Source organism: Macaca thibetana, chromosome 5 (assembly GCF_024542745.1).
Source record: "Macaca thibetana thibetana isolate TM-01 chromosome 5, ASM2454274v1, whole genome shotgun sequence".
NCBI lineage: Eukaryota > Metazoa > Chordata > Mammalia > Primates > Cercopithecidae > Macaca > Macaca thibetana.
Genome location: NC_065582.1, coordinates 38141951 through 38159147, shown reverse-complemented (window position 1 = coordinate 38159147; position 17197 = coordinate 38141951). Strand labels below are relative to the sequence as shown.

The 17197-nt window shown below is 44.4% G+C and overlaps 1 protein-coding gene across 2 annotated transcripts in view; it reads left to right on the top strand.

Annotated features, from left to right (window-relative positions):
* Nucleotides 1-15574, top strand: part of FHIP1A (FHF complex subunit HOOK interacting protein 1A) — a 263721-nt gene extending 248147 nt beyond the window's left edge. For both annotated transcript variants that reach the window (XM_050791560.1, XM_050791561.1), the window contains 4 exons: nucleotides 2325-3461; nucleotides 9086-9264; nucleotides 9581-9719; nucleotides 15309-15574. In XM_050791560.1, the coding sequence (XP_050647517.1) occupies nucleotides 2325-3461; nucleotides 9086-9264; nucleotides 9581-9719; nucleotides 15309-15562 (1709 nt within the window). In that variant the 3' untranslated portion in view covers nucleotides 15563-15574. The remainder of the gene's footprint in view (nucleotides 1-2324; nucleotides 3462-9085; nucleotides 9265-9580; nucleotides 9720-15308) is intronic.
* Nucleotides 15575-17197: the final 1623 nt, after the last annotated feature.

Here is a 17197-nt window from a genome sequence, read left to right as displayed (position 1 = left end):
ATCTGTCATAAGGATTTACGTATTATTGTATATGACTATAAAACTTGAAATTTGTGATATAACAGCGGAATCGCATGCATTTGATTGACCTAATGAGGAAGGCTGCCATAAACACTTTACAGGGGTTATGATGCTCGGTGCTATCTGCCAGCTATGGTTCCCCTCATACAAGCAAAATTGAAATGGCCATCTCTGTCAACCTTGGCTCTCTGGCAGGCAGCTGGAGCAAGGGGGCATTTGTGTATCTTTGATTGTCATATGGCTGTTTCAATTCAGGAACTTTCTGCATGTCCTGTGACCACTAGGAAATCCCCAGTCCTGGTGTTGAGTCAAGCGTTTCCAGTTTGTATTCTGATATCCATGCCAACAATGTCATTCTGTCCACCCAGCTATAATTTTCTTAGATAAAGTGTATTTAAAAGCTGGGTTACTTGACTAAGAAAATATCAGTATGTTTGATATTAATGTAATTTGTAGAAATTAAGGTTGTCTTACTGATTCTTTGTCTTTATATAAAGATGCATGGAAATTAGCAATTTATGTAATTTAATTGTATTTTCCTATTAGGCAGGTTAGTATGGATATTTTGTATTTTCATACCTAAAAATTGTTTTAAAAACATATTTAAAAATTGATGTCTTTTCTAAATTTACTATGAAAGTTTTTTCAAGAATGATTCTGTGGCTAGCCTTGCCTCAGAATTCAAAATTCAAGTTAAACCTATGATTCTCCATAACTTGCCAACTTCTTTCTCTGTGTGATCACTTTTAATGCTTTGAAGAAGGTAGTATTCCCATTTTACAGATGAATAAACAAACTCAGAGAGGAATTGACTTGTTCATGGTTATACAGCTAAGTAGGTTCTCTGGTTCCAGATTCCATGTTCTTTCTACTCTCCTGCCCCTGGAATTGCCTTACAGCAGATAAATGCCCTAATGGATGTGTGGTGACATAGCTAGCTAGCTAGCCAGAGTAATTACTGTACAGGGGTAAATAATTTTCCCAAGAAAGTAGCAGAGCCAAGATTCAGGTTCTGCATCTTGGTTCTGTGTCTTGGTTCTACTACTTTCTTGGGCAAATTACTTAAGTTTTCTAATTTTTTTTTCTTATCTGTAAAATAGTACCTACTTCAAAGGGTTATTCTCAGGAAAGCAAGTGAAGACATGTAAAGCTCTTAGAAGATTGCCTGGCATGTAGTAAGTGCACAATAAATATTGCTAGTAGTAGTATTTGATGTATTTTTACATAACATAGATAAGAGATAAACACTAACGTTTTAGCAGTAGAGCTGTAAAATATGAATTATGTCTACCCTAATGCCCTGGAAATGGGTATTCTTAAAGGCTCAATTCTGACCCAGTCTGGTAGAGATTTAGAGCATGAAGAGACGTGAGGCTTGCAAAGATGTAGCACTGAAGTAAGAATGGAGGTCGGTGTGAAATTGCCTGTGCTTGAATTGTGGCTCTTCCACAATTTGGGTTGGGCATTCTTTCATCTCTGAGCCTCAATTTCTTTATCTGAAAATGGAGAAAATAATATCTACCATACAGGATCATTGGGAGAATTAACTTAGATAGCATTGATAAAGCACCTGCATCATACTAGATGTTTAAGAAATGATAGACTATATATTTTTCCCTCAGTCTTTTTCTTTTGATGGAAAATGTAAACTTATAGGAAGATATTTTCACAGCTATTTCAGTAGTGAAGTTGGAACTTTTAACATCAAAGGCAGTCATAGTAACATGAGCAGCATTCTTAGGTTAAAATGACTTTTGTAGTGAATATGATTTTACTTTAAGAGACCATTTGATAATATCAGCATCCTCGATAGTCCCCAGGAAGGCAGAATGAGTTAATAGGCTTTTCTAAAAACCCAGGATTTTTCTACAAAAAGTCTGGTTCTCAAATTCATGGATTATCAGCCTTCCACTTTAGATTCAAAGTAAAAAACTTTAAGGTTATTACTCTGTGGCAGGTACTATATCAGGTGTATTACCTAATTTAATCCTCTCAACAACCTGAGAGATTGCTATCATCAGCTCTTCTTTCTCTAATGACTCGTACCAGATAATAGATTTCCATTGGCTATAGCCACTATTGATTGGCTACATTGGTTTTCTATCTTCTGTGAGGGTAGAGTTTCTATTATTAATCTTTCCTTCTTACAATCTAACCATATTATTCAGAGGTTGTTTAATCAGATATAATTAGACCCAAAGTAGCTGGCAAGACACAGTCTTAGCCTAAATGGATCACACCCCCATCCACTACCTTTGTCCCCACACCTCCCTTGTTCTAATGGACCTCTGCCTCCTGTGCAGGACCTGTGGAGTGGCCATTCCCTGAAGCGTTCTCCCAGTCAGCCTGCATTGTGGAGTATGGGAAAGCCTTGGACATCAGCTACCTGCAGTACCTGTGGGAGGCCCACACCAACATCCTCCGCTGCATGAGGGACTGCCGTGTCTGGTCCGCCCTGTATGATGGCGACTCCCCCGACCCTGAGACGTTTCTCCAGGGTCTGACGGAGGAGGGCAGTGTGAGCTCGGCCTGCCCTGTGTTCGGGCTCCCGCAACAACTCCCCAGGAAGACGGGACCTCAGCTAGCTCCCAGAAAGGACAAGAGCCAGACAGAGCTGGAATGGGATGACAGCTATGACACTGGAATCTCCTCAGGGGCTGACATGGGCTCCCCTGGGCCTTATGATGATCTGGAGGTTTCACGCCCCCCAGCACCCATTGATCCCCCAAAACACATCCAGGAGATGAAGAAGAATGCCATCCTGCTCTTCAAAGGGTCCTACATAGAAGAGTCGGACTTTCAGGATGATGTGATGGTATACAGGCTGTGTGCTGAGAAGGACTCCGAGGACGTGAAGGATTCTCAGGAGGAAGCTGCTAGACCACCAGCTGAAGCCCAGGCTGAAATTCAGAGTGTTTCCATCAACAACGGCTCCCTCCTCAGCACCCAGCCAGCAACAGATTCAGAGGAGGAGTGCAATAGGGACAATTCAGACCCATTTCACAGTGAGCCCATGGAGCCAAAGCAAGAGAGGGAACCTGAAGCAGCCACAGAATCCAACTCAGAGTTAGCATCCCCTGCCCCTGAGGCAGAGGACAGCTCTAACCTGACAGCCGCCAACCCGGAGAGCGAGGATCTCATTGCCCAGTATGACCAAATCATTAAAGAGCTGGATTCCAGCGCCGAGGGCTTGATGGAACAGAATTTCCCCACACCTGATCCCTTGCTTCTCACTAAGGAGGAAGAAGGGAAGGAAGAAGAGAGCAAAGGAGAAAAGGAGGAGGAGGGGAAGAAGGAGCTAGAAGAGGAGGAGGATGACTTTGACTCTTTTATAGCGGAGACACCTGCTGTAGAGACTGTGCTTTCCCCGTTTGTGGGGAGAGAGGAGGCTGCCTTTGCCAGTCGCCATCCCGTGAGGACTCAAAGCACCCCATTCACAGGTGACCATCTTACATTGTTTTGTGGTTTCTGCTTTTGAAAGTACTTGTATGTATTGGAACAGGAAAGTAAGGTAGGCAAAGGTAAGGAATATGATCGGTTTGTCTAACAGAGGGCTGAAAATATTTTTGTCAAGAGCAAAGAGGGGTGACTTTATTTTTATTTTGCCGTTCTTGCAATGATTATCTTATTTATTTCTCAAGCTAGGGGTTAGATTTTATTACTTAGTAACTTCTTTTGATATGTCAGTGTTAAAATAGTAGGACTGATTAAACCACACAAGAATCCAGACTTCTTATTTAATGACTTCATTTATTCTAGTGTAACTAACTTATTTTTCTCCTTAGCACTTATTTACATTTATTTTTAACAAATGACTGTCTCCCCGAGTAGAATGCATGCTCTGTGAGGGTGGAGCTCTATCTCTAGCACTGGAAGAGTGAACAGAGCACAGAATAGATGCTCAGAGTCCTTGTTGGGTGACAGTAGCTGTGCACACATCAGAGGCATCGGGGTTAGCTGTGCCTTTGCCTGGGAGCTCATTTCAGAGAATCACAAAATCTTTATCTAAAAATAAGTGGAGTGGACCCACATCAACTAAGAGTGCTTTGAAAGAGTGTGTGTGTTCAATGATACACCACCAGCCACAGGTAGAAATCTTGCAAGAGGTAAAGGGATAGGGTAGGATTTACAGATAGGCAGGTTGGGGTGAAGACCTATGATAGAAAACATCATTAAATATTAGCCAACAAAATCTGCATTTACAAATCATGGTGCAATGGGAATCGCCATAGATGAGATGGCATACTAAGCCCAGGGAGGGCCAGGGTGGGACCACTGGATGGTGTTTAGGTAGCAAGGAGAGGGGCTGGAAGATAGTAGCAACGGAGGGCGACAGTGGTCTTGGAGCCAGGCCAGGGGTTGAGTCCTGGCTCTAGCATTTAGCAGCATGTGGCCTTAGCATCCTAGGCCTTCCATTTGCTCCTGTGAGGACTGAATGAGATACTGGGAGGTCATTATTCATTTTATGACAGGTAGCTCCCTGGAGAAGCTTGGTGAGGAGGGACTGTGCTCCTACCTCTTGGAGTAACCCAAAATAGATGATAACAGATTGCCTTCTGGTCCAGCCAGCCAAGTAGGCTTATGTGATTTCAAGGAGCTTTTCCAGCCTCCTCCTCCAATATTTATTCATCTATTTACTGATGCCTGAAGATTTGTATATACAGGAAGAAAGCTTTTAATTCCACAATTAAGGGCTTGCGGTTCTAGTTGAGATAACGTTTCAGTGTGAATGAGTTTTAATTAAAATTCAATCAGTCAGTCAATCATAAGTAAAATGGATTAGATAATCTCACTTTTCCCAGTTGATAAGGGGGACAGGGAAGGGGGAGCTGGAAGAGTTCACTTGGAGGGAAAGGGCAGCAGTAACTTGGCATGTCACAGCTTGCCTTCTCGTAGGCCATCCGGACTACCCATGGCCATGAAGATTATTCTTTAGAATTCCAGCTTTCTTACAGAGGAGCTTCATTCCTGGGAAATGTGTAAATAGAGGAAAGAAAGTATAGCTCAGGGCAAGGTAAAAAAAAAAAAAAAAAAAAAAAAAAAAAAGCAAATCCAACAACCAATTAAATAACATCAATATTTTACATATAATACACCTGAGAACTGACAAAACATACTGCAAGCTCTTTGATACATACAGGTAATTGTCACTAAAACCTTCCTTTTTCCTCTTTTGAACCTTGTACACAGCTTTAGGAAACATCTCTCTTCCCATGTATGTCTGCTTTATAGTTTCTGAACTTCTGAGTGTGTTCTGTAGCATTAGGCTTAACTTCTTCTCTCCAGGGCATCTGATTTCCACTGAAATGAGTTCACTTCCCAGCAAAATCAAAGCATTCCATTTGTCTAATTTTATTTATTCATGTGTTCAGCAATCTTTTATTGATCCCCTGATGTTTGGCAGGTGCTATGCTAGGAAATAAGGACACAACATTAGAGGAATTCACAGACTTTCAGAGGAGACTCCAACAAAGAAGTGGAAATGCATGATTAGTTGTCATATGCCAATCCAGTGGGAACCCAGTGAGGGGAGTGGGACTGGCCTCACAGAGGAGAGGGATGGACAGTGCAAGGAAGTCCCCAAGTGAAAGCAGGTGAGAATGATAGTCCAGACAGAGGAGACAGCAGGAGGAGACTGAAGAGCCTGCCAGCCTGTGGGGTGTGACCGCATGGTTTATGTGGGGTGGGGAGGTGGGAGAGAAAGGCAGAAAGCTTGGTTGGTGCCAGCTTATGGAGGGCCTTTGGGCCAAGCTGAGGGATGGAAACCTTGTGCCCTGTCACTGAAGAAGCCCCTGGAGTATAAAGTTGAGGAATGATGTGACTGGATCTGAAAAGGCCAGCTTTGGTAGGAGTGTGTGCTGAGCACTGGAGTGGGGAGAAGTTGGTGCCAGGAAAAACAAGTGAGACACCCTTATTGCCGTGTCAGAATTCAGAATGTGCCAGTGCCTTTATCTAGTAATTCTGTTTCTAGGAATGTCCTCAGAGCTGTATTCACACTGTATGCTGAGGTGTACATACAAGGATGTTCATTGCAGCATTGTTTAGAATAGAAGAAGACTGGAAACAACCCAAATACCCACCGGTGGGAGACTGACTTGCTTGTGCAACACCCTGGCAATCTAATGTTTTGTGGTCCTGAGATGAGCTCTGTATGTGTTGATACGAGGTGTGGTCTCCAGGGTGTATTGTTAAAAATGCTAGGTCTCTCTCTGTCTCTCTCTTTCTGCCTCTCTCTCTCTCTCTCTCTCTCCTTGGCAGGCAAGATAATGTGTTGGGTAAGAGCACTGGAACAGGTGGTGCGAATTAAAATTCTGTTATTCAAAGGTGGGTTCACTTAGCATTCTGCCTCCTCTTTAAATGGGGATAAATAATAAATATACTTCCTAGGGTTGTTTTGAATCTTGAGTGAGTTGATACATGAAAAGTGCTCAGCACACTGCCTGGCAGATAGGATGTGCTTAATAACTGTTTTCAATAATAATTAAATTAAATCTCTATTAACATAGAAATACCGTTGCTGGAGTCCAGACCAGAAATGAGACTGACCTCAGGCAGCGGAGCAGGGGAGGTGGAGCTTCAGGTCCACATCAGGAGATATGTCCAGGGTAGAATTTGCTGAGTGGAGGCACAGAATCGACGGCTGCTCCATTCTTGGACAGGGGAAGTGCAGGAAGAGGGTGCAGGTTCGATGGAGGCAGGGGAACAGGGGAGAGCGGTGAGTGGATGACAGGAGGCACAGTGGAGATAGTCTCAGTGACTTTGAAGAATGTAATACTTTGTGAGGCGGGGAGTCTATGTGTGCTCCTAGGAGATGTGGGAAGAAAATAAAACCGCTGTCTTCCAGACACACCTGCAGCTTCCTGAATTGTGCTGAGTCTTTCGATTTTCGGCTGCTTACCAGATCCCCCTACGCACTTTTTGTTAAGCAGGGATTTTTTTTTTTTGTAGTGCTAGAAACTAAGAATAAAGTAGGAATTTGAAAGTTTTAACACATTTTTTATTGCACACACCCAAGTGATGAGTCATTTAATTAGCGGACACTAATTATAATGTCAAAGTGGACTCCATTTGTATCATTACAGTCTACTGGCCTTGACCTAATAATAGTCTGTCATTCACATAGGTCAATGATGACATCATCTTCCTCTCCACAGGGCATGGGATTCAAGCTTGTGGGAACCCTCCCACTTCACCTCACCCCTTATAGTAGTGATGTCCTGTGGATGGTCTCCCCTGGTCACTGCATGGTCAGCAGTTTAGAGTTTGTAGGATGGCTGGATGTGGCCAGGCACAGTCTGGGACTGGGGAAGAGAAGTTGAGGGATCATTTTAGGGTCATATGTTTTACAGAAGACTCTGGCCACCTAAGTATGTCTTAATTCACCTGCTTTTGCTCCATCTGGAAGGAGATAGATGCTGAGCCAGAGACTGTAGGGGAGCAAGAGAGAGGAAGCTGAAGACAGCAGCCTTCCCCCTCTAGATCTACCTGGAAAGCCAGAATTGTGTTGCGATGCCTTGAGAGTTACCATTGACATTTCTGGGGTTCTTTATGGGAAAACCATTCATTGCTTTCAAACTGGGGTCCCTATCCAGAGTTTCCAAATGTGTTTGGCAAAGTCTCCCAGTTGTTTGTAAGCATCTCCAAAGAGTCTCTATCTGAAGAGTTCATTGACCTCTTATGTCATGGAAAGTGACTAAAGACCTCTGCCTCCCATCCCAAGGATGGGGAAGTTGAGGCTAAATGCCACACGTGAGGGGATGGTGCCTCTTGTGTTGAGATCCCTTAGAGACATCCTCGGTGTTCCTGGAGACAGAGATATTGCAGTTACCCTCTTCCTCCCCTGTGTGGTAAAGGTTTCGGTTTGGTGTTCCCATTCTACACACAGAGCTTCTGTTCCTTGCAAAGGGTTTTACTCTCTTATGCTACCAGGGCTTCTGAATGAAGCTTCTTGTGATAAAGTATGTTTTTGTTAATGTTGGTGACATCTTCATGAGGCATGGCTTATTTATCAAGGGATGTGTGCTTTTGTTATAAACATGTCATGGTTTAGTAGCATCATCAGTAGCTCCACCAAGGGAAATGCAAAATTCTCATTGTGTTTAACAGAACACTTTTATGGTAAAAATTTAAAGTATCTTCAAGTAAGTTTATTAATGCCAGATTTATTTTTGGTGTTCCCTGCCCTCAGTGAACTCAAAGCATATTAATTTTCTAGTGACCCAAAGTAGCAGAAACTTCTTTTTGCCTATTTTTTTTTAATGGACTGCTTTTGTACGACTAATTTTTTTAACTGCTTTTTTCAATGACTGCTTTTGTAGTCATACGGATTTTCTTTTTTAAGAAATCTATGACACGGCGAACCATATCTCCCCAAACTGACACCCTTTTCTCTCTCCTCTGAAAATTCAGGTGTGGTTACTGAGTTGCTAAGGTTATAACCAGGCACTCCTCCACCTCTCACCCATTTTTTTTTTATTGTTCCACATTACGACACTTGACAAAACCAAATTTTTCTCAGTGTGCTTGTTCAGGATAGACAACCCCTGTTCTCAGTGTTGCTATTTGATAAACATAGTTTGTGCATTTTTGGTGTTCTTTACACAGATGTTTCGTTACTAAGACTTTCAATGGCCTCTGGTGCTTACATGAAATGCTACAGTCCATACAGTCTGTGCATCATGAGATGATGGCTGTCATGTGTTAAGCACTGGCAGCCCCAAGAAATACAGGAACAATGTAGAAAAGCATATTTTAATTTTAAAAAGTTAAATTATTTGGTTTTTTTTTTTTTTTTTAGGTCTGTGATAATTTTAATAAGTATCAAAACTGCTCATGGAGTCAAAATGTCAGTAGCCATGCCTATTTTTCTGTTTTCTTTTTGCCGTGGTGGTTTGTTTTCTGTTTTGGTCTCAAGGCAGGAGAAAACTTGGCCGTATTTGCTGTCTGGCTTGCACCTGCAGGCCCGTGGTGGTTTGGGAGCTGTGGCACCAGTGGTTCTGCCGTTGTCAGGGAAAGGCATCCGTGTGAGCCCAGCCAGCCCTGAAGCCTTATGTTCTTCCTGCAGGCCCATTCATCAGCGTGGTCCTGTCAAAGCTGGAGAACATGCTGGAGAACTCTTTACATGTTAATTTGCTGCTTATTGGGATCATTACTCAGCTAGCCAGCTACCCCCAGCCACTCCTGCGCTCCTTTCTGCTCAACACCAACATGGTCTTCCAGCCAAGCGTCCGCTCTCTCTATCAGGTATGTTAGCTGAGCCTACATCCATACCTGTTGATTTTGTGGGTGCTAGTTTGTAGGGCATCTCTGCTCTAATTCATTTGCTTTCCTTCCCTGTCCTATTAAGCTCACTGTGTAGTTTATTCTAAACAAACTGTAGAGCTTCATTTAGTTCGATGTTTTGAGGGTGCCCTACGCAGAACACCCAGGCAGTTAAAAATGAGCCAATGTCTAACATCATAATAGTTTCCATAATGAGGGTTGTACCTGCAAGATATATTGATAACTGAGAGTGGAATTTCATGGTGAGGCATTAACATCAGTAATGCTGTTTTGACAGGTCCTTGCATCTGTGAAAAACAAGATTGAACAGTTTGCCTCTGTAGAGAGAGACTTCCCAGGACTCCTCATACAAGCCCAGCAATACCTGCTCTTCCGTGTGGACATGTCTGATATGACCCCTGCGGCACTAACCAAAGGTAAGCCAGGTTTCTCCACAGTGCCCCTCCTTACATTCCTCCTCCACGTCCCTAGCCTACTGGCCTCAGTTCACAGACGCTGCACTGGCTTCTGGATCCTAGAAGCATTCAGATATTTTCATTTTTATGCAACAGGGAGGAACCACCTCTTCACATTCTTAATCCTAAAGAAAGGTCTCCCTTGCTCACACCTGGCCTGTTTCCTCTGTGGAGGGTCTAGAGGGGATATGGTCTTTTAACTGAGAGTGGTGCCTGGAAGGAGCTGACGTGTAGGGTATTATCAGGCTAGAATAAATCACACAGCACACATGGGCCAGAAAGAGGCATTATGTGCACTCTCCGAGCCATTTTTTTGGGCAGCCCCTTCCTGAGGAGGGCATGTGTTCTCTTTATTATGTTTTCAGAGGCTCTTGGGCCAAAAATAAGTGTGCTTTAGGGCCCTAGGAGGTAAAACAAAAAACAAAACAAAAAAACGGTTTGGACTGTGAGAAGTAAAGTTTATGCTCAGCCTAAAACCTCTCAGAGTGCCTTTTTATGAGCTCTAGAGGAGGCATTAGGCCAGGGCCCTGGCAGAGTGAGGGGTGGGGGCAGGGGACGGGTCGGTGCTAGTAGGAGCACTGAGAATGGCTGGCCAGGCCCGGGAGCACCACTGCTGCTTTACCTTATCTAAGCTCTGGTTGGACCGATTTGCTGACCATTGTCCCCTGAGCTGTGACTTAGCCCTTGGTAGGAGCAAAGTAGGAATGCCACATATTGCACTGGCTTTTACTTTTCCACACACAGACCAATCAGGCTTCTTTGTGGCAGATGAACAATGGAGAGAGTAAGGCTCTTGGTCCTGGGCCAAAGGCAAGTGATCAGAAACAAGACTGGTAGTGAGTGGCGGAAATGAAACTCAGGGCGATTGTTCCACCTTTCAAAGAAGCTGGAAAGAACCCAGAACTCTGAAGGCCTGACGCTGCCCCTGTGCAGCTATTTGATCTTGTTTGCTTTACCTCACAGGCCCAATGTCCCTTGACTTTTCAATGAAGGATTTGTTCTCCATCTCTTAGGTGCTTTCTAGCTGAAGCCAGAACTTGGGTTGTGATGAGCCCTTAGGGTACTGCAAGGTAGGGTTTGAAAGAAAGGCAGGCCATGTGCCACTGGTAAAGTGAGGAGTTGGGCTTCAGGCTGTTGGACTTTGAGAAGAGCAGGCAAAGGCGTTCATGGAGGGAGAAGCCCTGGCACCTCTGTGGGAAGGTGGACTTCAGGTGCCACGTGGCCTCCTTAGACACACGGGTGGTCAGTGTGTGAGCTGTGTTCCTCCTGAACAGGGCGCATGTTGCTGCCACCCACCCCGCGAGAGAAGGTGCACCAGTTGCCAGTATAATAAACCACTGCAAAAACCCATTGGCTTAGCACAAGGCCATTTATGATTGCTTATGAATCTGTGTGGTCATCTGGGTGTTTTGCTGATCTGGGCCAGGGTGATTTTGCCTGGACTCGCTTGTGTGGCTGCCATCAGTGGGTGGCTGGATGTCTAGGATGGCCTCACTCACATCCGTGGCTGTTGGCTGGAGTGATGAGGGTGATGGGGGTGTTCCTAACCATCCGGCAGAGTAGCCCAGGCTAGTCCATGTCACAGTTAATAGGGTTCCAAGAGTGAGAGCAGAAGCATAGGAATCTTTAGAGGCTCAGACTCAGAGCTTATGTAAGGTCCATTCTGCAGCATTCTGTTGGCCAAAGCAAGACACAGGGCCAGCGCAGATTGAAGAATGGAGCAAAAACCCTACCGCTTGATGGGAAGAGCTGCAACAAGTTGTGGGCATTCTGTAGCCTCCTAGACAAGGCCTAGTCTTCATTGTATTTTACAGTTTATAAGGTGCTTTCTCAGGTGGTCAATTTTCATTATCAAATAGCACTCTGAAAAGGGCAAAAAAGGTACCATTAGCTTCATTTTCATCAAGGAAGCCAAAATTAGAGGTCCAGGGTATTCAGCCAGGATCGTGAAACTCAAGTGCCTGAGCCCATCTTAGCTAATTCAGAGACGAGTGTACACACTGACCAACCTAGATACACTGAGGTACACTAGATACTCAGGGTACACTGAGCCTTAACCCCCACATTCAGGGAAAGGGTGAGGGTCACTCACACCTTGGGCTTGTCCTGGTTTCAGAGTATCTGGAGGCCATGATTGCAAAATATATGCCTGGGGAACTTGTTCTCACTGCCTAAGGTTGTCAAATTAGTTAGCTGGGTTCCATGCTCCTTAAGCAAGGTCTGTGACACTCCAGGGCTTTGACCTGTAAGAATCTTCTCTCTGGATATAACACTTTTCTTTCACTTGAGTTTTTTTAGATTAACTTTCTAACTTTTCCAGGTTAGCCAAGTCATACTCTTTCCCCACTTAAAGCATCTTTAACTGACAGAATGAGAGTTTCCTGTCCCCTTATACAAAGCTGACTTCTGAAGCATTTACTGTAACGTGATTTCCCATAAATGATTCAAATCTGGGAGGCCTGTTCTCACTGGGATGCAGAGCAGTTTACAATGAAGAATTATGGTAATGGGCCAAATATTTGGTGGTCCAAGTGTCTGCGTGCTCTGCCCTTTGCCTAATACTGCTGCCGGGGAGATGAACACATAACGTATCTCTCTCCTCACTTCTGAAATCTTCCCAGTATTAGTCTTGAAAACCTTCTGTTGCAGCTTTTCAGACCCAGGGCAACATTTCAGAAGCCATTCCTAATTCTGACATTTATTTATACTTCCCTCCGCCCTGCCTTTTTCTTCAGGTGCTCGTGCATGCTTGTTGGACCCTTTTATGAGGGGCGTAACTCAGGCGCCTGCAGCCAGAGCTGCTCCATCATGCAGGCCCTGCATTCCCTTCGCCTCCTGGCAGCCCCGTGAAAAATGAGCCTTCTCACTAATGCTTCCAACAGCGGTAAAAGTCTGTGTGGCCGCTGCTGCAGAGCAAGCGGATGTCCTGTTCCCAGTTCCACATTATTATTCTTGAGGCTGTTGGTCTCTGAGATTCAGCCATTTGCCAGGCCTTTCTTTTTCTACTCAAATACTTTCCAAACCACAGAGTAACAGTTCACTGTATTTACTTATGTTCAGAGCTCTTTTACTGGGCACTAATTCTAGAAGGGAGATCAGGTAGGTAATGTCCCCAGTTTACAGAGATGGAAACTGAGACATTCTGTGATGAGCTGGTGGCCAGGTAGGGACCATAACTCGGGTCTGCTTGCTTTTGAATGGAGAATTTGATGGTGCTTGGTGACACACTGAAAGGCCAAGACCTCGGAGGGGAGCCTGGGTCAACATGCTGCAGCCGCTGATGGAATTGTGCTATGGATCTCCTGGCCAGCCCCTGGTCTCCCTCACTGGGTATTCTCCTGTCTTCGTTAGTGAAGACAGTTCTGATTCTTAGATTCATACTGAGTAAATGAGCCTTAGCAATGACACTTTTTATTCATAGCTCAAGCTAGATAAATGAATCACAAAACCCCTTTTTAGGGGAGAAGAGAATGAATGAATTTGAAGGAGAATGGGGAGATGAGGAATATGAGCAGCTGTAGGGAGCATCAGGAGTAGGGAAGACTGATGAGATCAGTTCTTTCACTCATTCATTCAGCAAATATTTATTAGCTCCTACTATGAATATAGAAGTGTGTTAGGGGTTGCTAAAGACATGTTAGCGATAGGGCTCAGCCCTGAGAAAGGTTGGAGTCTAGTAGAGGAGATAAAACATAAACAATGTGAGGCTGAAGGGCAGTGCAGGCCTTAGTTGGTCAATAACATGGGGAGGAGGCTAGAATGAGACTGTTTGGGTAGAGGGCAGAGGAAGGCATAAAGACTATAGGAATGAATTCTGGGGGCAGGAAACTGGAAATTCATTGTGAACTTGGTGGCAACTGTACTAATGAGGATGATGTGGTAGCTGATACCCATTCAGAGATCCCTGTGTACTTTATACCTATTGACTCATTTAATCCTTATAACAACTCTATGAGCTTTTGGCAGGTGAGGAAATCGAAGTACAGAGAGGTAAAGCAACTTGCCTGAAGTCAGCCAGCAAGTGGCAGACTCTGTGGTCTTAACCACTATACTAATAATGCCTCTAAGGCTAGTAAGATTTAGGTGAGCAGAGAAATGGGGCAGGGAATTCCAGGTGGAGGAACCAGCATGAGCAGTGCAGGTCCCGGTCTGGGAGTAGTGTCCACAGTGTCCCATTCACCACTGGAATGCAGGCCAGCTTCCTTTGTGAGCTTTGCTGGGTGCTTTGGAGAGTGACAGGGCCTGAGCTATGGTTGGGGATGAGAAGGAGTGCTCTCCAAGGTTGACATGTACCTCAGTGATATCAACACTTTTGTGCTCACTCTGTTGCCGGGGCATGAATTTCTGCTGAAAGGTAGCAGAAGACAGATTCTCAGCAACTTTTCCAGTTCTTTATGGCATTAAAGCTGTGATAAGTCTTAATCTAAAAGGATATTTAAAGCAGGAAAGTGGAAGTTTTTTTTTTTTTAGCACTAAAGACTATAGTAGTGAGATGTGGAAAGTATTATAAATGTCAAGAATTTTTAGTACTGTAGTTAAGCAACACTCTGAGAAGAGTGTTGAAAAATGGTACTGAATTCTAAGAAGCAGCCAAAATAATGAAGAACTTGAATATAATGATTTATAAGGAGTAATGAGATTGTTTGGGTAGGGGGCAGAGGAAGGCATAAATAATTCCTACAAATATATGAGGGCTGGTGATGTTCAGGAATCAAATAGGGAAGTTGAACCATTTTAATTAGTAAAAAGTAGTTTGATAAGAAAATGCAAATCACTTGGATATGTTAAAGTTTGAACTCATCTTAGGCCTATGTTATTGAAATTGAGATGGAAACCCTTGGCAACCCTCCTTCAATGTAGGCTTCTAAGCCATTTGATACTATTAATTCCCCATGGTTGCAGGAAGTTCTTACTCTGGTCTTACCAGCACCCAACTTCCCTTCCATTATTTCTGCTGATCTCAAGGAATCTTCCGTTCTCCTTTTATGTAAAACATTGGCGGTCCCAGCCAGAAGAAGACTGGAGGTCACTGGGGAGCCTGAGAGGCTGGAGCACCCGCTGCAGAGAGCTTGGAGTGACCCAGCTCACCCAGCCTCCCTGCTGGAGCTATGCTGTGCTGTCAGGGCTTCACCGGCAAAGGGAGAACAGTCATCCCAGCATTGGAGGCTGGGAGAGCAGGTGGGGCTACTCATCGCCCCTTAATAAGCCAGTGACAGGAGATGCCTTTGTCAGTTTTCCCCATTTCCATATTCTGGCATGGAGGGTTCTTGACAAACCTATATTCTTTCCATGATTTCTGCATGAAGTTCTTAGAAGGAATTTTGGGTGAAAGTCTCATATCACATGCTATATGCTGGAGGATATCTGTTGGGCAAATATGTGTGTCTTGGAGTGCACAAGGGCTGCATCTTCAGGATTTAGTCCAGTATAGGAACTGCACTCATGACTAGACACTCTCCAGCAACTCTGCCCCCAAACACATGCTCCACTGAAGAGGGTGGATGGGAAGGCTATGGAGGGACGCCATCATGGTCTTCTTTCTGCTTTCAGATCCCATTCAGGAGGCTTCCAGGACAGGAAGTGGCAAGAACCTTTTGGATGGACCTCCAAGAGTGCTTCAGCCCTTCCTGACCCACCGAACCAAGGTGGCTGAGGCACCCCCTAACCTGCCCCTGCCGGTGAGGAACCCCATGCTGGCTGCTGCCCTCTTCCCAGAGTTCCTGAAGGAGCTGGCAGCCTTGGCCCAGGAACACTCCATTCTGTGCTACAAGATACTGGGTGACTTTGAGGACTCCTGTTGTTAGCTTTTTTTTTTTTTTTTTAAAAATAGAGAGGTTCTTGTTTTGTAAGGTTTAATGTCTTGACTGAATGTTAAATGCAAAGCTGCTTACAAAGATTTCTACTTTAATGTTTCCTGACAATACTTGATTTGTGGGGAGGGGAATTTTCTGTATCTTTCCTCTCTCTCTCTAGCCGGGCCTTTCCACCTTATGTTATATATAGAATGTAAGTCTCATAAGCTGGTTGCTCCCATGGCAGTTTTCTTTGCTCCGTTTTTTCCTCCTTATATTTTTTGGGTGTCATTCTCCTATCCCTTTGAGTGATTCATCTTGCAGCTCAGATCACACCAAGCAATATTGGGGTTCAGTGATGTCCGGAAGTGCCCCATGTCAGAATCCCAGCTGTTCAGCAGCAGCACCGCAGGAAGACTGTACACCTGCAACTGCGCGGATGGTCCTGTTGCCTCCTGCATTTTGGCCTCTGTTTTATAAAGGAAGAATAAAGACGGAGCCCCTCCTGCCTCCATCACGAAAGCACATATCATCTGTCCCTTTGGATTTTACTTCCAGGACGTGTGTTGCCTTATGGTGCCGGCAGAGCCACTGGTCTCAGCTCTCTGCCTGGGAAGTTGGATGTCCTTGGAGAGAATTTGGAATGCAGAGAATTTTTCTTATTTCTTGAGGGCTTACTTTAATCAGCATGACACTATCTAAACACTGAAGATGGCCTTATTTTAGTAAGATTTGCACAAAATTAAGTATACCTATGCAAACTGTTACTTTGGTTTTTAGGAGTTTTATCAGATGAAGAAAGTATGGTCTCACATATGTATGTAAGAAGACAGCCATCATTATTTTTATAAGTGTTTTATAAAAACAAACTGATTAACTTGTGAAGCCATTTCATAGTGGGTTTTTTCAGGGAGGGTAAGCTGGGTGGGATGGGGAGATAAACTAAATGTAGCCTGTAAAAACACTGGTCATTATTTAAAATTCTATTCGCTTTTGCTAATAAGCTGCACTTTGTAGAGAAACAGGAACTGTACAACCCACTTCGGGATCTTGGATGTAAATGCAAACAGGTCACCTGGAGCCCTGCAAAGCCAAGTGCCTGCTGGTGACTCACTCTGCATGGAAATGCTGCCTTCTGAGTAATGGGGTTCATTAGAAGGCCCCACCATGTTGTATGAGTAACCCTCTGCTGCTCTGCAGCCTGCTCCAAGAGGCAGGATTATACTTAGAGCCCAGCCATGTTAAACCACCACCAAGAGCGGAAAACACAGAATAATTGTGAGCTGAAAATGAGACCATAAACAACTGATTTTTATGGATATCAAATTCCACTCCCCTCTATTTTGGGCCCAGTTCTGCAGGTGAGAAGCAAGTAACGGACGTGAGCCTGCCGGTGTGGAGGGAAACTGGAAGCCTCGGCTCTCTCTGTGCTTTGTGGGCGTCTCTGTGGAGCCCCGAGGGCAGCCACAGGTCTGTTGGTTGTGCCTCCGGAGCACTGGTTCAGTCTTCATCAGGCCCCTCATGCACAGGCAGGGCAGTGGAGGAAGGAACCACACCTGTGATGCTGTGGAGCAGTGGAGGCCCTTTTGTGCTTCAGGAATCTTGAAGCAGCTTTGTATTGAGCAAATGAGAAATTGAGAGCTGGCC